At 39.9% G+C, this 22,487-nt stretch overlaps 2 protein-coding genes across 2 annotated transcripts in view; one reads left to right on the forward strand and one right to left on the reverse strand.

The window, feature by feature from the left end:
• ints6l (integrator complex subunit 6 like) overlaps window positions 1-12,320 on the forward strand; it is a 28,988-nt gene extending 16,668 nt beyond the window's left edge. The window contains exons 11-18 of the mRNA XM_017474497.3: window positions 801-911; window positions 1,721-1,936; window positions 2,421-2,547; window positions 2,725-2,867; window positions 3,166-3,394; window positions 4,314-4,703; window positions 4,822-4,915; window positions 10,832-12,320. Coding sequence (XP_017329986.2) covers window positions 801-911; window positions 1,721-1,936; window positions 2,421-2,547; window positions 2,725-2,867; window positions 3,166-3,394; window positions 4,314-4,703; window positions 4,822-4,915; window positions 10,832-10,934 — 1,413 coding nt within the window. The 3' untranslated portion in view covers window positions 10,935-12,320. The remainder of the gene's footprint in view (window positions 1-800; window positions 912-1,720; window positions 1,937-2,420; window positions 2,548-2,724; window positions 2,868-3,165; window positions 3,395-4,313; window positions 4,704-4,821; window positions 4,916-10,831) is intronic.
• Window positions 12,321-16,315: 3,995 nt separating this feature from the next.
• Window positions 16,316-21,373, reverse strand: mmgt1 (membrane magnesium transporter 1). The gene is made up of 4 exons (XM_017475223.3): window positions 21,216-21,373; window positions 18,377-18,429; window positions 17,326-17,429; window positions 16,316-17,203 (listed from the first exon to the last, which is right to left on the reverse strand). The coding sequence occupies exons 1-4, from the start codon at window positions 21,292-21,294 to the stop codon at window positions 17,047-17,049; spliced, it is 393 nt and encodes a 130-aa protein (XP_017330712.1). The 5' UTR covers window positions 21,295-21,373; the 3' UTR covers window positions 16,316-17,046.
• Window positions 21,374-22,487: the final 1,114 nt, after the last annotated feature.

The raw sequence follows: 22,487 nt of genomic DNA on the forward strand, positions 1-22,487 counted from the left end.
CAGTATCAGATGAGTATCAGTCTCAGCTGATACTTGAGATTTCAATATCGCTATCGTTAGTGGAAAAGAAAAGGGCATATCGTGTCATCTCTATATATAATTACTTCAGTGTTTGGGAATGGTTCGTGCTGAATTTGGTAGATTTTATGTTATTGGCTGAAAACTTCAATATAATTTAGAAACCTTGCCAAACAGCGACAACTCTCGTGAATCCATCCATCCATCCATCCATCCATCCATATTCTGTACCGCTTATCGTTACTGGGTCGCGGGGAACCTGGAGCCTATCCCAGGGGGTATGAGACACAAGGCAGGGTGCCAGTCCCTCGCAGGGCACAATCACACATATATTCACACACACATTCATACACTACGGACACTTTTGGACATGCCAATCAGTCTACAATGCATGTTTTTGGACTGGCGGAGGAAACTGGAGTACCCGGAGGAAACCCCTGAAACAAACATGCGAACTCCACACACACAGACTGTGTGAGGCAAACGCGCTAACCACTACGCCACCGCGCCCCCTTGTGAAGCCTTACATAAAAATATGTAAATAATTAAAAATGACTGTAACTAATCAATGACAGGCATGGCAGTGTAGTCATGGAGCTATTAAGACATTTTATATGAATATAACATTTCTGTGTCCCTGTAATCTGACCCCAGTTAACACTATTCATGTGTGTGTGCTGTAAACCTATGTTGTAAAATCTATAATGAGGTTAAGATCCTGTGCGTTGATGAGAATGACCTAATTTTGTCTTCTTTACTCATCTCTCTCTCTCTCTCTGTAGCCCTTAAAGAAGGCACTTAGGATGATGGGAGCGCCAAATCTCATCTCTGACAACATGGACTGTGGCCTCAGCTACAGCGTCATTTCCTACCTAAAAAAACTCAGCCAGCAGGTAAGCTTTCCCTCTAATTTGCCTTTGAAATCACACATGGAATTCAGCATCAGCGTTGATAGAAAAGAACTAAATGTTGAATAAATAAGAATGCCAATATATACTTCTTCTCTCAAACCTCCTTCATCAGCTGTGTAACATCATAGTGTATACATATATAGTGTATACACTATATGGCCAAAAGTTTGTGGACACCTGACCATCACATATAGGAAGTCTTTACACTAGATTTTGGAACGTGGTTGTGGGGATTTTCCCATTCAGCCAGAAGAGCATTAGTGAGGTCGGGCACTGATGTTGGGCGAGAAGGCCTGGGGTGCAATGAGCATTCCATTTCATCCCAAAAGTGTTCGTGGAGTTGAGGTCAGGGTTCTATATAGGCCACTCTTGTGTAGATCTTCCACACCAACCTTGGCAAACCATGTCTTTATGATCCTGGCTTTGTGTACAGGGGCATTGTCATGCTGGAACATGTTTGGGCCTCTTAGTTCCAGTGAAGGGAAATTATAATGCTACAGCATACGGTGACATTCTATACACCTGTGTGCTTCCAACTTTGTGCCAACACTTTGGGGAAGACCCACATATGGGTGTCATGACCAGGTGTTCAGGGAATGTTGTACAGCCAAGGAAAAGCACTCAGAGGCTTAATGAGTATGGGGTACATAAAGAGAGTGGAAAAAAAATTGAAACTCTTCCCAAGTCAGTGAATCCTAAGAGATCAAGGACAGTTCTAGAGAGCAGCGATTTGGTTAATTTTCCATGTTTTATTCCATATTTAAATGAAGTAACCACATTTGCTTTTTTAGGCAAAGATGGAGTCGGACCGGATGATTGTGTCGGTGGGTAAAAAGCCCCCTCAAGAGACTGGCATCAAGGTGAAGAATCACTCGAGTACACTGTCCCTTGCTCACCGGCGTGACTTCAAACAGCTACTGCAGGGCATCACGGGCGAGGTGCCCCTCCGCCTTAACGACATCAACCTCAAAGAATTCGCTGGATTTCAAATTGCTCACCTCAACAAGGTAGAACCTGTAGCAGTGGGGCTGAGCCCAGCCCAGGCCCTTTCTTCTAAATCATTTATGTTACAGTTCATGTTTTGGGTCTATAGTGTATAGCTGACCTGAAGAACATATGGAACGACACTGATATATGCAAACATCATTTAGTTCATAATTTTAAACATAATTTTGTGGCTGTGGTAGCGCAGTGGTTAAGGCATTGGACTTCTGACCAGTTCAAATCCCAGCACCACCAAGCTGCCACTGCTGGGCCCTTGAGCAAAGCCCTTAACCATCAACTGCTCAGTTGTATAAATGAGATATATGTAAGTCGCTCTGGATAAGGGCGTCTGCCAAATGCCATAAAATGTTGAAAATGTAAATGTTGATTTTATTTCAGTTTGTTTACTCATAAAACTATGTCTAACGGACATGTGTGACCTGGTTTCATGAGTGATGCAGCAGTTATTGCTTCTTATTACAATTTCTTTCTGCATTTCCTGTACAGGAGGTAAAGCCCCAGGCCTATCGTAATGCCTATGATATTCCACGGCGGAACCTTCTGGATCAGGTCACACGAATGCGCTCCAACCTTTTAAGGACTACTCAGAAGCTAATCAGGAGCCAAGATGAAGGTGTGCTCAAAAGACATAGGCAATGTTTGGACTGTTTTCAGGATAAATATTTATTCAGGATTTTTACTATTGAGCTAGGGTGTATGTTTTCCTTCACAGTTTTAGACTAAAATTTATGACCTGAAAACTTGACAGTTTTTTTAATGATATAAACTTCTGGGTGTTTTTTTTTGGTAGACTATTTGCATAGTATTCCTGTGGGTCAGATGGGAAACTATCAGGAATACCTGAAGATGATGCCATCCCCCCTTCGGGAGATCGACCCTGATCAGCCCAAACGCCTGCACACATTCGGCAACCCGTTTAAACAAGATAAGAAGGTGCTTCCTTCCACACCCTGTCCTCATGTATCAGCTACATTTCCTACAACAGTCAAACATTCAATAGGTTAATGAGCACAATGGCTTTATTGTTTTGGCAACACAGTATCACCATGACAACTTAAACTTTATTGGATTTAGATTTTTTGATCATGATCCTCATTACGCTTGGTACAATATACAAACACTTGATATCTTAATCAGTATGTTCATTTGTTTTGCTATAACATTTTAACCATGGAAACATCCAAACAGAACAGTTTTCAGGTAAGAAATGTTTTCTTCTGTATGATCACAGGGAATGATGATAGACGAAGCAGATGAGTTTGTCACAGGCACCCAGAACAAGAAAAGGGGAAACTCAACAGAGCCTAACTCGGGTGCAGCTCCAAAGAGGCGGCGAAGCATGTCCCCTCTACTACGCCGATCCCAAACCCCACCCATCATCAGCAACCATGTGTTGGGAAAAGGGACCACGGTGGCCCCAGGCCAACCTGGTCTCATTAAACCCATCCCACTGCACAAAGGTGAGTATTATAAAGCTCAGAGGCCTGGTTGAAGATATTCTATTCAATACCTGGCAATAGACTTCCAGTTAACTCGGACCATCTTTGTTTCAATAGCCGTACAGTTGTCAGGCTGATTAAATTTCCTCTGAATGCTTAGCAAACAAACAGTATTTGTGTAAACAGACACGTAAAATATTGTCATGTGCTTGGGGCGCCACCTGATGGCAGGAGTGTGAACAGATTTGAGTGAAAATAAAACAGAAAGCTTACATAACGTTCACTTTTTTTCTCCTTCATATTTACAAAAAGCTAGTCATTTTGAAACAATTTATCTGACATTGTTAATCTAAGATTTTAAAAAATCTCTGTAATATAACAAAATTTCAGGGTAGAAAACAATTTCTAGAATAGTTCGACTTTTATAACATACCTTTTCATGACACAGCGTTGTCTCTCATGGGTGTCCTAGAATTTCCTGTTGCTGTGTGTGTACAGGGTGTTTTAAAGTTCAGATATTGAAATTGTCAGAATGATTGGGTCTTTTTTTTAAAAAAGCAATTATTTTATGAGTTCTTGTATTAATATTGATGATTAAATATCCAGTTATGTGCATTTTCTTATTTATTTAGTGAACCTTATATCGAGGAAATAGTAATACCACTTGCTCTATTCCTTGATATTGCTGTACATTGTATTGTTGTGTTGAAAATAGTTTGCATCAACCCACAGGAAAAAAAAAAAGCCATTTGGATTGTTACTTTACCATGTCTTATTTGTGTAACTAATTTTCAAGAATGTTAGTTTGTAATGTTAGTTGCTTTGTCATATGTTATTGTCAAAGGAACCTTCACTACTGCTGGGATTATGTTGTCTCTACAGTTACTAGAGCATATGTTGGTAATTACAGCATGCATGGTCTGGGTCTCTCCCCCTGTAGGAGTGGAGGGGAACAGCACGGTGGGTGCAGAGAGCAATGGTGAGAGAGTGATGAGTGGAGAGTCTGGAGACAGCTGGTCTGGAGGAGTGGAAGGGGTCGGGGGAGAAACTGTAGTTCTCTCTCTGGAGGAGAAAGGAGGAATGAAGGTCACTGATGGAGGAGAAGAAGAGGCACTGCTGGAGAACAGGTTAGGAGAAGAGTGTTTGGAGGAAAGACTGTCTGAAAGGCCACAGAACTGTGAGAATCCAAGTCCTCCAGACCAGGACAGAGACATGGAGGGCACTGGAGGAGACACTTCTTCACGGCCCACCATTGTTATGGTTCCTCTGGAGGGAAGCAACGCCGAATTACGCACTCGAGTCATTAAAGAGGTCCGAAAACCTGGCCGCAGTAAGTGTCTTTGTTTTTTTTGTTTTTTAAAAATATATATCTGGACGATTTTTACACAGAAATAATATTGTACTGTTGTTCTCTTGTTTAAATATCTCTTAATCTCTGTCTTTGGTAGATTATGAGGCAATATTCAGGCTGCTAGAGGAGGTTAAAGGACCAGTGTCAGTGCAGAGGTACTTTATCCATCACGCCATCAAAGAAGCAGCCAGGTGGGTGTCTATTGGTATTACATTTCATGCATGCGAGCACACACACAATTTTAATTGCGTTCCAGCTCATTTAAATATATATTCACTGCAGTTATCTCTGCTAAGCAATATCTCCCCCCCATAAAAGTGATCAGCTAAGCAGAACTAAATTCATGCCTATCCATATTGATCAGCATTCAGTAGAAAAGGTTTCTAAATTGTTTCTTGTACATAAAATTTGGTATAAAATTGGGATTCATCAAATGTGCATGCACATGTCATATGCATAAGTGTAAGCAATGAAGCTTAATAAATACCAACTGATAATAAACCCTGTACACATACATTTCACGAATATAAAAAAGGACTGATATTTTGTCAGCGTCACAGACACTACACACTAGCAAAAGAAACTTTTTTCCCGAAGCAGAGATTTTCATGTTGATAACTAAAGTGGACAGTTATTTAGCTGTGTTGTTTGCTATTACTGTATTTTTTTGTCAGTTTTCATATATATACAGTGAGGGAAAAAAGTATTTGATCCCCTGCTGATTTTGTATGTTTGCCCACTGACAAAGAAATGATCAGTCTATAATTTTAATGATAGATTTATTTGAACAGTGAGAGACAGAATAACAACAAGAAAATCCAGAAAAACGCATGTCAAAAATGTTATAAATTGATTTGCACTTTAATGAGGGAAATAAGTATTTGACCCCTCTGCAAAACATGACTTAGTACTTGGTTTAAAAACCCTTGTTGGCAATCACAGAGGTCAGACGTTTCTTGTAGTTGGCCACCAGGTTTGCACACATCTCAGGAGGGATTTTGTCCCACTCCTCTTTGTAGATCTTCTCCAAGTCATTAAGGTTTCGAGGCTGACGTTTGGCAACTCGAACCTTCAGCTCCCTCCACAGATTTTCTATGGGATTAAGGTCTGGAGACTGGCTAGGCCACTCCAGGACCTTAATGTGCTTCTTCTTGAGCCACTCCTTTGTTGCCTTGTCCGTGTGTTTTGGGTCATTGTCATGCTGGAATACCCATCCACGACCCATTTTCAATGCCCTGGCTGAGGGAAGGAGGTTCTCACCCAAGATTTGACGGTACATGGCCCCGTCCATCGTCCCTTTGATGCGGTGAAGTTGTCCTGTCCCCTTAGCAGAAAAACACCCCCAAAGCATAATGTTTCCACCTCCATGTTTGATGGTGGGGATGGTGTTCTTGGGGTCATAGGCAGCATTCCTCCTCCTCCAAACACGGCGAGATGAGTTGATGCCAAAGAGCTCCATTTTGGTCTCATCTGACCACAACACTTAAACCCAGTTGTCCTCTGAACCATGCAGATGTTCATTGGCAAACTTCAGACGGGCATGTATATGTGCTTTCTTGAGCAGGGGGACCTTGTGGGCGCTGCAGGATTTCAGTCCTTCACGGCGTAGTGTGTTACCAATTGTTTTCTTGGTGACTATGGTCCCAGCTGCCTTGAGATCATTGACAAGATCCTCCCGTGTAGTTCTGGGCTGATTCCTCACTGTTTTCATGATCATTGCAACTCCACGAGGTGAGATCTTGCATGGAGCCCCAGGACGAGGGTGATTGACAGTTCTTTTGTGCTTCTTCCATTTGTGAATAATCGCACCAACTGTTGTCACCTTCTCACCAAGCTGCTTGGCAATGGTCTTGTAGCCCATTCCAGACTTGTGTAGGTCTACAATCTTGTCTCTGACATCCTTGGAGAGCTCTTTGGTCTTGGCCATGGTGGAGAGTTTGGAATCTGATTGATTGATTGCTTCTGTGGACAGGTGTCTTTTACACAGGTAACAAGCTGAGATTAGGAGCACTCCCTTTAACCCTTTTAGTGTGCTCCTAATCTCAGCTCGTTACCTTTATAAAAGACACCTGGGAGCCAGAAATCTTTCTGATTGAGAGGGGGTCAAATACTTATTTCCCTCATTAAAATGCAAATCAATTTATAACATTTTTGACATGCGTTTTTCTGGATTTTTTTGTTGTTATTCTGTCTCTCACTGTTCAAATAAACCTACCATTAAAATTATAGACTGATCATTTCTTTGTCAGTGGGCAAATGTACAAAATCAGCAGGGGATCAAATACTTCTTTCCCTCACTGTAAGGAACAAATGCATGTCACAAATCAGCTGCACATTCATGGAATAGAAATCCGTGTTGAGGTCGGGAAATTCGGCGATTGTGCGGAAGTCCTGCTTCACATGTGTCTGTTACACAATGGTGTGAGGCACAGGTTCCCAGCCCTGGTCCTGGAGTATCCCCCCCTATCCCCCATTGGCACACCCACTTTAACTCAGGAACGGTTTTTTGGGAGTAGGGAAAATGCTAAAATGTATAGGACAGGAGGGTACACCAGGACCTAGGGTTGTAGGGGATGAAGCTCAGGTTAAGAGAAATTATAGCATCCAACACTATGGACATTTACAGCATTTAGAAAGCAATCTTATCCAGACTTACAGTCTTTAACAAAAGTGCTTTGTATTCTCTATCAAAAAAACATATCCTCATGCTAGTTTATTACATCCGGGACCAAGAGCTAAAACCCTGTTACGGGGATATTTGTGCAGCAAGAAAAGAAAACACAAGTCAAGGGATGTTTTAAGTTATTGCATTGTTTGTGGAATAGGTCGGTCTTTAGTCTTTTTTTTTTTTTTTGAAGACTGGTTGTGACTACTTGGACAGCCAGGGAAGATTCATTTCACCACCTCTATGCTAGTACAGAGTAGAGATTTGCATGTCTTCCTTGTACCCTGAGGTCTAGTCGAACTGTGCAAGAGGCTCAAAAGGAGCCTGGTAAAAAGCCAAGTAGGTGAGGGCTGGTCCATTTTTGGCATTGCAGGAAACCACCAGTGTTTTAAATCTAATGTGAGCAGCTACAGGAAGCCAGTGGTGGGAACACAGTAATAGGGTAATGTTGGAGAATTTGGGGAGATTGAAAACAAGTCTTGTAGCTGCAATCTGGATCAGTTGCAAGGGTCAGGTGACGCACAGTGGCAGACCTGCCAGGAGGGAGTTGCAGTAGTTAAGTCTCGAGATGACAAGGGCATGAACAAGCACCTTTGTTGCCTCCATGGATAGAAAAGGCCAGATGCTCCTGATGTTGTAACTAGAAACATGAGCATGTCAAGGTTGCAATCTGAGGCGAGAAGGATAGTTGTTTGTCTGAAATTACCCATGGTTGTGTGCCAGTGTCAAATGGTGTGTTTTGACCACAAGATTTTGACATGGGGCTCCATCTCCAGGCATATACAGCAGCTGAGTCTTGCTTGCATTAAATTTCAGCTTTTGAGCTGCCATCCATGACAAAATGTCTGCCAGACATGCTGGGATCTGTGTAGAAACATGTATCTGAGGGAGGAAAGGAGACAATACGTTGCGTGCAGTCAACATATCAGTGAATGGGAAAAAAAATACAAAAACCTGAGGATATGACATCACTGAGGGAGCGAATATAGAGGGAGATCAGTTGATAGTCTGCATGTAGTAATTGAATGCTTACTTGAAGGCAGTCCCTACATAAACAAATATTATGGTGTCCTTTATGGTGTAAGTGTTGAAGGGGTGGAGGTCTTGAGACACAATCTGGAGCATTGTGAAAGGGATGGATCCGGTGGTCAGGTAGTAGGATTGCTAGACAAGATAATGTGCAGAATCTCTTCTGTATAAAGAAGAGAGAACTGTGTCAAGGCAGCGGGAGGAAAAAGAGCGAGGGTATTTTCGCAATAGGGCAAGAAGGAGCGATTGGCTGATCTTGCTAATCTTCTCATCAAAGAATGTGGCAAAGCCACCAGCAGTCAGGGACGAGGGTGAAGGACGAAGGTTGAGAAGTGAAAAAATAGATCAGCAGTAGATGCTGCCAGTTTTCCTTTGTAGAAGGATATCTTAGCAGAACTTCAACAACAGAGAACAGTATAAGAAGAGATCAGCATCAAGTTGTGATTTCCTTCACTTTCATTCAGCTGTTCTTAATTCTTTCCGCTTGCTGCATAGCACATTTGACAGCCAAGGATCAAGGTGAGAACACCTCCTAGGTCTGGAATATCCAGAGCAAAGGAGGTCAGTGGATGAAGAATGTGAAGAGAGGAACGTATTGGTTGCTGGTGCAGGTGTTGGAGAAGAAAAGGAGTGTGGTAGGGCGGTTAGGATTCGGGAAGCTAGGGAGGAAGGAGAGGTAGCATGGAAGATTGCTGCAAGTGGAGGAAAGGTATGAATAGTTGCTGATAGGCAGGGCAGGGAGGGTGAGTGTTATGACTAAAACAAGAGTTAATAGTTATACAAAACGGTGAACTGAAAAGTAGAGCAGGGTAACATTGATGTCTGCAGCTAAGGAAGGTCAGCTGAAGACAAGGTCCAGAAAATTTCCTCCCTTGTGGTTTGGAGGGCAGTTGTTGAAGTTCAGGTCAAAAGAGTAGGCAGGAGCTCAGAAGGGAGGGTGAAGTGTTCAAAAGGAGTGAAAGAGGTGCCAGAAGGACTCTTTCCTATGACCTACAGTATGAGGTACTGACTCGTTATAGCCCCAGTTTTCCTTTGAAATGTGCGTATTGCCAAAAATCACATGGCCGAAAGGACTTAGACATATGTATGTCTCATTTCCATCTCCAACTTGGGTCCGAGCTGATGGCACCAAATTTATCACTGCTGGTTCTTCCAAATCTCCAAAAAGCCACTTAGAGTGTTCAACTAAAAAATCTGTCAAAATAGCATGATGCATCTTTTATATATATATATATATATATATATATATATATATATATATATATATATATATATATATATATATATATATATATATAAAACGCCATGCCAACTTCCATGTCTATATTCATGGCGAGAGCCAGTTTAATTATTCAATGGTAAAACTAAAAAAGGGTGTTTAAGATACATTTTTCCTAAAAACCTTCAAACCTTCAAACTAAGTTTGGATTTACTTGGTTAAAAACCTTGTCAACAGAATAATACAGGTAGAAGTGTAGAAGTGTTCCAGTCCAGTAAGACATGTTTAATGGATAGTGGGTTCTGACAGAATGGGCACTTTGGTGTATTTTCTCCCTATTGGTGTGCGAGCCTTGCATGTCCTATCCAGCATCAAGTGTAAGAGACTTGATCCTAGCGATTATTAAAACGGAATACGTGTCTCGTCTCAACAACAGGATTTATTTCCCGTAATTTGTTGTTTAAACACTGAACCCATTCCGACTGCCAATTTTTTTTTTTTTAGTGTATATGTTTAATGTTGGTTTTAGGTCTATGAACTTAATAGAGCATTGTACTGGTTCTGAGGATAATGCTTCTTTGGCAGCTCTACCTGCTTGTTCATTACCAGAGATTCCTGAGCGGCCAGATATCCAGCAGAAAATACGACTAAAATTCTTTGATTTCAGAGATGACAATTTGGATTGTCATCTGTGAAACAATAGAACAATAGAAAGTGATGCTCCATTAGTTAACCTACTGACTCTTAGCCTTTTTGTGGAATCAGAAAACAAACACAAATTTGTTTGTATTATAGAAATTACTTCTATGCTAATTCAAAGTAATAGCTGTCCAGGCCCTGCGTAAAGCACTCCTAAGGGAACAGCTTTTCAGCACTACATGTTTTGCAGGTGTACAGTCAAGGCTGTCCATAAATGTATGCCCAAATTTATGCAAATATTTGTTTTGATAAATCCCACACTGTGTTGAAAATGCAGTTCACAGAATTAAAGCACAAATTTGTGTGTATCAACCGGTGAGGGCCCCAAGTCTTTTTGAACTGAACCTCTTCTGAGATCCTTCATCTGTTTCTAGTCACCTGAATGTTTATTAACAGATGGGTTCAAGTACACTCCACAACTCTTTCCTGAATCCTGCTTATGTATATATGCAAGTGTCCAACCTCTCTCTGGCTATCTCTCTATCTCTATCTCAGATTTAAGAAGCGTGTACTGATCCAGCAGCTGGAATCTGCTCTCGAGGAAATTGAAGAGAGGCAAATGCTGACCGCACAAGTTAACAACGTCCACGGCAGATAGTGAAACGTCCTCGTTCAGCAGCAAGGGGAAAAACGTGTACACAAATGGAGATGGCAGAGCGGGCTACACAAGCATGCCTGGTAAAGGCCAACACTGTACTTGGAAATCAGAGAAAGACCCAGAACGAGAGAAATGAGGAAGCAGAACCTCATTCTATTGTTGACTCTCTGAGAAGCTGGAGTCGTGATGCATTAGAAAGCACTTATAGATTTGACAATATAAGTTTTGAGTGGACGCCCCTGGCCATTTTAGCACATAAGCCAGTCCATGAACACACACCCTCCAACAAAAGCAGGTTTAGCCCTGAGAGACATCATGTAAAGCAATTGTGTTTGTCTGTAGATGTCTGTCCTCTGTCATAGACATCAGTTTAACATGATGGGTATGCTTTTGCACAAAATATCTGTAACTCATACGATTCAATAGCAGTCCAGGGACTCTAATTGGCCTGGCCACCATCCAATATTGTAGACCACTGTGGAGCAATAATCCTGTCATCTGTACAGCAGGCTCAGTTTTCCTACACACACTCTTGAGAATAATGCAGTCTTAATAATTCTTGATACCCGACACCCAATGAGATCATCCTGAGCAGGAAATGGGAGGTCCGTTTGTCTCTGTGTTTGTGGTAATAAGCAATGCTAAGCAACATAAAAGGACCAGTCAATATGATATATTGAAAAGCTTCACCAGACCTTCACTAGAAACATGCAACACGTCTTTTAAGCAATAGATTCCAATGAATGCCGGGTGGCGCCACAATGTCACTTTTATGCAGGCCAAAAAAAAAAAAAGGAGAAAAAAAAAAAAGAGGGATGTAGTTGTTTGGAAGCTCTGGACCCATTCAACATCATCTGTTCTTCACTGGAACATTCGTTAGACTGTCATCAGCTACTTTTCACATGCAAAAGCTACCTTAGTGACCACATGGTTGTTCGTCTTTGTTTATTTTTCAAAGCAGATGTATACGACTTTTTTGACGTTCATAAATAATATAGATTATTTTTGGATGGTATTCTTACCAGAACATAAGAATATTTTAAGAATTGTATAATACATTTTTGTAACTTTGTTATTATATATGAAATGTAAAGTTTTATGATTTTTTTATGAAAAACAAAAAACAATGAAAATAAACATTATAAACAAATGATCTTTAAAACATCTTCAGTCTCTATTGCTCGAGAGGAGAAACGTGAAGCCTGTCGGGACAGACTGAGGCCGCTTTCCAGCACACAGTCAGTAATGTAGCCCGTGTTTAAATATAAATCTACTCCACTCCTTGCAAATTTCTTATTGGCCAAGAGAGCTGATACATATTCAGTAACATCAGAAGCAGAATAGACATGAGCATGATGTGATTTTGCCAGTTGTCACTAGCTTTCACTATGTCAGTCCGTAATACAAATAAAACCACCGTGCTTTTAATCCCTTCTATTTTGAAGGAAGACGGTGAATAGTAAGGGTGAATGTAATGATTCCAACTGCACTGATCCCTTCATTATTTTTTTTTATTAATATAGCACTTTCAAAAAAAAAAGAAGGCTTAAAAATGTTTCCTGAAGTCTGTAAGAATATCTTCAGCTTGTATGCTTCTATCTTCTCAGTTGCAGAATCCTTTAAAAAATGTTTCCATCACATAAACCAACAAATACACAACATTCCTGAGCCAAATATCCTTCTATAACTTCATTCTTTACAGTAACTGACATGTTTGTCTTCTTGTTAAGCAAACATAAAGCTGAGTAAAATGGATATTTGCGTAAAATTGAATTTATTACCAGATTTAGGACTTACATGCATGTGGTAGATGCTTTTAATCCAAAACAAGAGAGACAGAATCCAAATGAAACACAAGGTCCTGCTGTTGAGAGTTAAAGGTGTTTTTTTTTTTTTTTTAAACTCAGAACACTTTTTGTAACATTTGGAAAAGTTCCCCTCATATTCTGGCACCTCACAGTAAAATATGCACTTGGAGGAAAACTACTGGTCCATGTAGCACCCCAGGCTCTGTAAAAAGAAATTATTTTAAGAGTGTGGCTTTGGCAAGAAGTGGGTTATATTTGTTTGAATTCTGAGTTGCTCTGGAACCCAATGGTTTCTTTGCACATACCAACGTAGAATCTTAACCACTGAGCTCCTGCTGCAACTTTTAAAGGATTTTTTTTTGTCGAGAAACAGTTGTTTAGATTTAAAACGACCTCGGGGAACTCGGTGCGGGCGTTCTGTTTAAAAGGCTCAGGATAACAAGCTTAAACGAAACTTCTTTTGAAGTTCTCTGAAAATAGAAAACTATAGGTGGTCAACAGGTTAAGGGGACCTGGAAATGTTATACATTCATAGCACCTCTACATAGAACAAACACCTCATCTCACACAGCCACAGTGTAAAACCACTTGAACTAGCCCTACAGCTTATAATATATTATATACAGATGGTGGGCACATTAACGTCTCTGGAGTTGTACTGGAGGCATGAACACCATTCATCCAAAATATATTCAGTCAGTTGGTGTTTTGATGAAGGTGGTAGGGAACACTGTCTAAAGTCTTTCATAGGTGTTCCATGAGATCGAGATCTGGTGAAGGCCAGTGAAGGCCATAGCATACGATTTACATCATTTTCATACTCATAAAACTATTCAGTGAACCCTCGTTCCCTGTGGATGGGAGAATTGTCATCTTGCAAGAGATGACGTTCATCAGGGTCGAAATGATTGCAATGACACTACCATTGAGAAATAACACTAGAAATGTAGTGTAGGGACTGCCTGCATTTCATACATATCACTGTACAGCAAATTTGGGCTTACATTTCACCGGGCTGATGAGCTGGTTAAAAATCATCACCTGGATGCTGCATGTCAGACTCAAAAGGATTTTTAAAAAAAAAATGCATCAGATATTGGCCTTTAATGTGACTCAATGATTGATAGAAGATATAGATGAGAAGATATAAATTAAAAACCTATAATCAGATTAATAACTGTTACAACTGAACAGTTAGCCCTAATTTATTCTAGAAACCTCCTATTCTACATTCAGAGCCTAGCTTATTGATGTTATTTGACAGAATAGATAAAATGTTAAAGAAGTAGAACTCGCCGCCAATGGTGTGGAAGGAAGCCATTGAAGGAAATCTATTTCAGACATTTGACCTTGTTTTGACATTGACCCTGTTTTGAAAATTGATTGTTCATCTGGTGGTTACAATAATTCCAAATAAATGTTACAAACATTCGACCACTCGTTTTGAGATATCGTGCTAACGGAAACGTCGGGGACACGTGAACAACCTGAAAATATAATCGCTAATGGTGGAGGCATAAAATGAATATCCTCAGATGATGTCTCTTCAAGGACTCACAAAAATACTGATGTGGCCCAGTCAGAATTTTAGTTTGACATCATTTTTTCCCCTTTAATTTGTCACCCATCTGCAGTTATGTGAAAAAGAAGAAGAAGAAAAAAAAGTACACCCCATGGACATTGTTGGGGTTTTTTGACATATTTGGACAAGCAAACATTTGATCCTGTTTGAAACAGTGACTATTAATAAAGTTGATGTAAATTATTTGAAAAAACAAATTTTTAAAGTATATCACGAGTACACCGTTGGACTCAGAAGCAAGTAATGCCCACTTTAGCATAAATAACTTCTTGTAGGCGTTTGCATAATTGTCCACCAGACTTGCTGGAATTTTTGACCACTCTTCCATGCAATTATTCTTTCAGTTTGAGGGTTTTCTTGCACGTACTGCCCGGTTCAAATCCCCCACAACATTTCAATGGGATTAAAATCTGCGCTTTGACTAGGCCATTCCATAACCCTCCATTTCTTCTTTTTGAGCCATTCCTTGGTGGATTTGCGTGTGCTTAGGATCATTATCCTGTTGAAATGTCTACTTTTGGTTCAAGTTCAACTTTCGGAACAGATGGCCTCACAATAACTTCAAGCACTCTTTGATATGATGCAGAATTCATTGTTGAATCAATGAATGCAAGCTGTCCAGTCCCTGAGGCAGTGGAGCAACCCCAAACCATCACATTTCCACCACTGTGCTTCACAGTTGGTATGAGGTGCTTCTCCTGAAAAGCTGTCTTTGGTCTGTGCCAAACATGTCTGCTGTTACTGTGGCCAAACAACTCTATCTTTGATTCGTCTGTCCAGAGCACATTATTCCACAAGGCCTGGTCAATGCCTATATGCTCAATGGCGAACTGTAGTCTTGCAAAGGTTTTTTTTTTTTTTCTTCCTGGCACACTTCACATGCAGGTCAAATTTGTGCAATCTCTTTCTGATTGAAGAAGAATGCACTTTGATCAACAGTTGCAAGACTTACTTGCAGATCCTGTGATTAAATTTTGGGGTTCTTGGAGACTTCTTTTTGCATCAGACAGTCTGTTCTTGGGCTGAATTTGATGGAACGGCCAATCCAGGACAAACTGGCAGACTCGGACATCCACAACCTTTTTCTCTGAAGGCCTTACAGAGCTCTTTAGAGCTTGGCATTATGACACCACACGCCTCAATAACAAAGGGAACACCAGACACTAGATAAATAAGACAGGTTAAATAGGAAAAAATAAGACAAGTTCCACCTGCACTTGCTTAGCAGGTTCTAATAACTGGCACCCAATCCTGAACACCTGGTTCTAACTTTATGGATTTGAAGGTGTGAATAATGTAGGGGTGTGCTTACTTTTTCCATGTGACTGATCTGTTTTTTTGTTACAAAATGTCAATTTTATGTCATTTGATAGTATATCACCTTTATTAATAGGCACTGTTTCAAAGATGATCATATGTTTGCTTGTCAAAATACATCAAAACATTTTTTTCCATTGGGTATACTATTTTTTTTTTCCACATGACTGTATATCTATATCTGTATATATAAAATGCACTCACCATCCACTTTATCAGGAACACCTTTACCCCTGCACATCCATGCAGTATTCAAATCAGCCAATTGTGGCAGCAGGGCTACACATAAAATTGGGCAGATACGGGTCAGGGGCTTCACATCAAACATCAGAATGAAGAAAAAGTGTGATTTCTAGAGACTGTTGTATGTGAAAATCCCAGGAGATCAGCAGGTTCTGTAATACTCAAAACCAGGCCTTCTGGTACCAATACTCATGCCATGATCAAAGTCACAGATCACATTTCTTCACCATTCTGATGTTTGATCTAACCCTCTTGACCTGGGTGAATATTTTTGCATTGTGCTACTGCCACATGATTGGCTGATTATATGACTGCATGGATGTGTAAGCATACGAGTGTCCCTAATAAAGTGGATAATGAGTGTATACCAGATATCACAGTGAAGAGATGCCCTGACACGGTGAAAATGAATACATCTCTTCAGTTAAAAATTCATCAATAAAATCTCAGATTTTATTGTTCAAAATAATCAAATGCACTGTAACATAAAACAAAATGGTAAAAACATCACTCCCGTCAACCCCCCCAAAAAAACCTAACAAAAAAAAAAAGGGGGTGTACCATTCATTTCCCACAGCGCGTTCACAGTATTGTTAGCGTTATTAGACGTCTTTATTTCCCATACCAGGTATCAATTTAGTAATTACACTAACCGTAGCATTATTTGCATACCAAAATCTATTTTGTAGTCCATCAGTCATAAATAGCATATCTTAACACAAGTAAAGTTAATGGTCCATAGTAATTACCTCCTTTGAAAAGGATGTGGGGACAAAAAAAAAAAAAAAAAAAAATTCTGTTAAACATGGCGACCCAGCAGGTCATGTGGCAAACTGAACGGTATAGGAGATGAAACAAAAGGATGGCTTCTCAGTTCTCTGTGTGCCACCTGATTGAGCACAGCATATCTTTCAGACGTTTTAAGACAAATGTATCAGTTGGAAAAGGAAAAAAATAATAATAATAAGGAATTGGCACGGTCCATAGATTTTCAAAGTAATAACCACGCTGAGATGCAGATTTGTACAGCATACTGACATACGCACAGAGAGGAGTGAAAGGAAAAATGGTTTATATGCCCATTCCAAACCGAGGAGCTTACTGATGCAGAGGAAGAAAAAGACGGCAACACAGGCAAGGGGAACCCCTTTCAAGGCTAGTCTCAGTGAAAGTTCTCCAGCTTGCGTAACCTCAGGGGATTGGAGGGCAAAGCCTGAGGAGTTGCAGTAGGAGCCTCTGGCTCAGGTGAGCTGAAGAGCACCCTGCCTCGGTGATTAAACAGGTAGAAAGACGGGTGGTTTCTCAACGTGTCAAATGTCCTGGCAAGAGAAAGAGAAGGGGGTTGATGTTAACACCGGTTTTCGGACATCGTCTAACGAGAAAATGATTAAAACAATTCTAGCTGAGGCAATTAAAAATAATAATAGTTCGTTTTACTTACTTGTGTTTAAGCTCTGAAGACGCATCCATGTCTTTAAACTCACCCGAGATGTGGACTATTCCGCAACATGTAACCACAAATGCTAACAACGTCTGTAATACTATCTGTAAAAAGAAAATAGATATTTTTAAACAATCTAAATATATTATTATTTTTTACTTCTCCCATTTTTATCCGACACTTTCCAATCTGGAGCTGCAACAACTAATAGATAAAATGGATAAAAATCGGTTATGAAAATCGTTGTCAACGAATCTCATTATCGATTAGTTGGTCTGCGGACGGCACAAGGCACGTTTACTAAGACGCATCGGAGAGTACAGGCCAGTTCTTGTGTCCCAAATGACGTACTATGCACTTACACTATGCACTCTACCGTCTAGTGTATGGAGTTTAGAAAGGTAATATCGTCTCAAATGGAACACTAGGGGGTTTTTACTAACCGGAAGAATAAGCCATTTCCCAGTCTATGGCACATGATGTCAAACGCACGTAATACGACTCTGCTAGCTTTAGCGGAGAAGTGAATTTCTTCAGTTTACTGTTTGTCAGCGTTATCTTTTAAGCCCACCATAACCAGTCACCATCAGATGGAGACGTAATCCTCAAGTGACGGCGGAAAAAAGCGTGCGACCTCCAAGTCCTCTAATGCAGGGGAGCATTTTGTATTAAACACCGCGGAGAAGACCGTAACCTGCAAACTTGACAAAGGAGAGCTCGTGTGGCACGGAAGCATGAGAGTGATGCACGAGCACAAACTTATGTTTATATCCAAAATGCTCCACTGTGCAAGGGCTTGGGGAAACGGGTGCGAGTTGCTTAAAAGGTTTACTCACAAAGCAGACGAGGTGATGAACAGTGGATGTGTTAATATAAAGTTTCAGTCTGGAGTGTATATTTGTAACACACAGTTCGTGGATTTTATTTTAAATAAACGGGGGGGAAAATGGTATTATAAATAAATAATCGACCGATTAATCGATTATGAAAATAATCGTTAGTTGCAGCCCTATTCCAATTACAAACTTAGAAACTTGGAGCAAAAGCTTACATCTATTGGAAGAGTTTCATTCTCTTTTTCTGTCAGTCGCATATATGATCGATCTGGAAAAGAAGAATTACAAGCAAATTTATATGATGGCTTGCACAATTTAAACAACAACAAAAATAGACACATCCGACAAGACTAAACTACAAAGGACTAAAATAACCAATCTGCACTTCTTGCCTTATATACTTTACATAATTTTTTATTTTTTTTTTGTACATTACTGAAATTGATTTACAAATCCCATTGTTCCGTCTTGCTCATATGAACGACACTTAATCTCACAAGCTTTCGCTGCCAAGCTAAACAAAACAAAGGAGGCTTGCTACTAATGTGCCTTACAAGTTGTTGTGTGCTGTATTCACAAACAAGATCTGTGTCAAATCTAATCTTGTAATGGACCTGATACTTGGTACTGCTTGTGCCCTAAGCAGAAAGTATGTTTCACCTTTTACACATACGCTAGGAACAGCATACAGTACGCACGATGCAAACTTCGTCGTCAGCAGAGTACGTGCGTACAGTACGTGTGCCGCCCGTTTTTTTTAACATGCAATTATGTTACATTTGATCATAAACTACTCGTTTCCATTTTTATTCAATGGACAGTTTTTTTTTTTTTAGTTAGTTAGTTACAGTTGTGGAAAACACAGTCATCATTAGTTATATTTATTATTGCGCTCTTGTACTCTACAAGTAGTTAACTTGACTCTAACGACAGTTTGAAAAGAAATGTGTTCTGTGAGTGGAAACTTCAGGAATAAAATTCATAGCTTTAACATTTTTTTGGACATTTAAATTAAGGGTCTGATATTTGAATAATGCTCATAAAATAAATCTGTACTGTGCTGATTCGTGGATCTTTTAAAAACATGTCTGAGAAGCCCTTCTTTAAAGAACGTTAATTCTTTATACGCATGTTAAACGGATCAGTACCAGCTAGCGTGCTGATTTAAGCTGCAGTTTAATGAACTAACACTGAATAATGATTTACAGGACAAACTGCTTTAGTTTCACGTGAGGAATTGTTACTTGCGAATTGAGTCTGTTAAATCATTCACGGACACTGAACTACTGAGGTAACTACCATTTTCACTGCACAGTACGGCTCGGCTCGCTTTACTCAGGCCCGGATGAAGAATTCAGAGGCGCCTGGGCGCAACGTCTTGTAGGTCGAACACGTCAAGGCGCCACACTCCCTATGGTCTACGCCACTTTTTTAATCTTGTGTGACCCAACCAGACATTACCCTCCATTTTCCATCCATCTTCCACTCGCCTTCACGTAGGAATAACGTTGTATTATCGAAGCCCTGTACAAATACACGCTCAGGCCGTATTCCAAACACCTTTCCTGTTCACTAAACACGGACGCTATTAAAGATGTAAAATAACGGCGTTCTAGATCGTACGTAGTGCTCAATGTGACGAAGTTAGATTCAGCCGCGACGGGAGTGACTTTGATAAATGCCTGTTTGGAAATCTGTAACGACCGAGATGTGATAATCTAGCACAGAAACCTTTGTTGTAATTTTATCTGTAATGAGATAAATGATACATCATTTTTGATGAACAGGATATAACCATACGCAAAGTATGTACTGAATGACATTTATTCAGGAACAATACAGGACCAGTCATTAAGGAGAATCCATACTCCCTCAGAGCGTGGCTCACATATTTAGTATCGTCTTGGCTTGCTCGGAACCTCGACCCAGGTGGTACTAAAAAGTACCAGGTACCTATCTGTACCACTGTACCTAGATACCAGTGGAAAAGCACCTTAAGATTCTAGCAAGATTATAGTCGTCTACAATACAGTATCATACCGCATTTAGTTTTACATGTGTAACTCCCACAAGCAATAAGCTATTGAATTTTAACTATTTTTCTTTTTTAAACAAAAAAACAACATATTTTCAAAATAGACTTGTCTTTGATAAGAAGAATGGAGTATAATAGTGTGAATCATAAAATTTGAGTTTCATTTCTATTTGTTTGCAGAATAAAAAGTAGCAATAAAAACATTTCGCTGCAGTTGCTAAGACTAACCTTGGGTTTTATATGGCACAATAAGTTTATACGTGTAATAAAAATGTACATCATTAATAAAATATGCTAAGCATAAAAAAAACTGTATCCTAACACTGCAATACGTTAGATATCCTGTAAAGTATATATCTTATAAGTCGCACAGGTCATGCACTTTTTAGACGGTCCCTTACTGACTGCATTACTATAAAGCGCTGATGATCTACGTTGCTGAAATATGACTTTAAAGGGAGAATTTTTAAAACAAAAATATGTGTTAAATTGTACTTGTTTCTCTGAGTAAGAAAATACACATCGTGCGTGTTTATTTCTTGAGAACTAGAAGAGAGCAGCTCTTGTGCAGGTGCATGGGAACAGAGCTCTAAGCTATTAGTCAGCAAGACCGGAACATAATGCGAAGTAGTTGTTTAGCCAAGAATTAGCTTAGCCTAGCCTTAGTGACTGTTTAAGCCGGTGATGGGAAAATATGTGGAATAAACACAAGCAGTCGTGATTTATATTTCATTACGCGGCGAGTGATAATATAGATCACTACAATATAAAGACATGGTCGCATGTTATCACTCAATACCTTATTTACCCATGTAGCTAGAAATGAAAGGCGATGAAACCTAGCGGCTGAAAAAAAATGCTCATCTACTTCAGCTATACTGAGCGCAGCGTTCCGCTATCCGACATGCTAACTATCCGACTAGCTCGAGAGGTCCAGTCTGTACTTTGTGATTTAAAACATCTAGATTAAATATCATTTATTTCGCCGTATTTCCTCTTGAGAAATCATTTTCACTCACGCTGCGCCGCCGAGAAAGCGGCATGGGCCAAGGCGAATAGTCCTAAACCAACAACGCCTTTCCAAAAGGACGAAGCCATTTTCAAGCAAGCGCAATGCACTTCTTCCAGTCAGCTAAAGCGAACGAGCAGCGTGAAGCCGGCTTTGATAACGACTTCCGGTTATTACTTCCGGTTTGTTTCCGCTAGTTGGTGTGATACAACAAGGGTCGTTAGGGTATGCTTTTTTAGGGCTCCGTGGTGGAGAGGAAATCTGAGCCAATGCGGGATAGTCTGAATAACGGAAAGTATAGAAATGATGAAAAATACTCGATAATAATTCATGTTTGCCTTAATGTTGAAGTGTTGACGCGATAATTTACCTATAAATTTAATAAAATGTATTGTGTAACGACGTAATTATCACATAATTTTAAAAGAGTGTGTTTTACCCGGGTGCGGCTTATATTTTGAAATATCCGGTTTAAAGGCGACACCGGAAGTTAAATCTGTTGGGTCTATCATGTCGTTTTACGCATTGCTTTCTTCACAGCCTTGGTTTGCTGGTCGTTTGACCCCCAATTCCCCCCCAACCACCCCCCCCCCCCGAAAAAAAACAACAACAAATAAATAAATACAATTTATATATATATATATATATATATATATATATATATATATATATATATATATATATATATATATATATAATATAATATTATATGTAAGCCATTTACCAAGTTACAATCACGAAAAAGCTCCTCTACGTCATTAGTAAGTGTTTAATAATAACAAGTGAGTGATCAGAAATTATGATTTAGTATCTCATGATTATGAGTCACTTGGCAGTATAAGACAGATTCCCATCCCTGGTGCTGGAGTACCTGTCCTGCACATTTTTGTGACCTCCCTGCTCTACAGACCTAATTTCAGGAAGGGCTGTTAATTCACTGATTAGTTGAAGGTATGTTGGGAGCAGGGAAAACACTCAAACGTACAGGACATACTGTAGGGTACTCCAGGACCAGGTGTGGGAACCTGTGGTCTACAGGCATTTCATCAAGTCAAGTTAAGTTGATTTTATTGTTTCTCCAGGTCCATGGTGCAACACAGAACAGTATGCAAGACACAACATTGTGAGATGATTGCAGGACAATAAATACGCAGAACATGGGCTGTAAACGGTAAACTGTTTTGTGGTGTAGCAGCAATACTTGCAGCTTCAGTATTGTTCTTCAAGGACAACCAAAGAGCCCTTAAGGGTTCTAAATTTTCTTAGAATATGGAGGGATTTT

The sequence above is a fragment of the Ictalurus punctatus genome, chromosome 8, assembly GCF_001660625.3.
Source record: "Ictalurus punctatus breed USDA103 chromosome 8, Coco_2.0, whole genome shotgun sequence".
Taxonomy (NCBI): domain Eukaryota; kingdom Metazoa; phylum Chordata; class Actinopteri; order Siluriformes; family Ictaluridae; genus Ictalurus; species Ictalurus punctatus.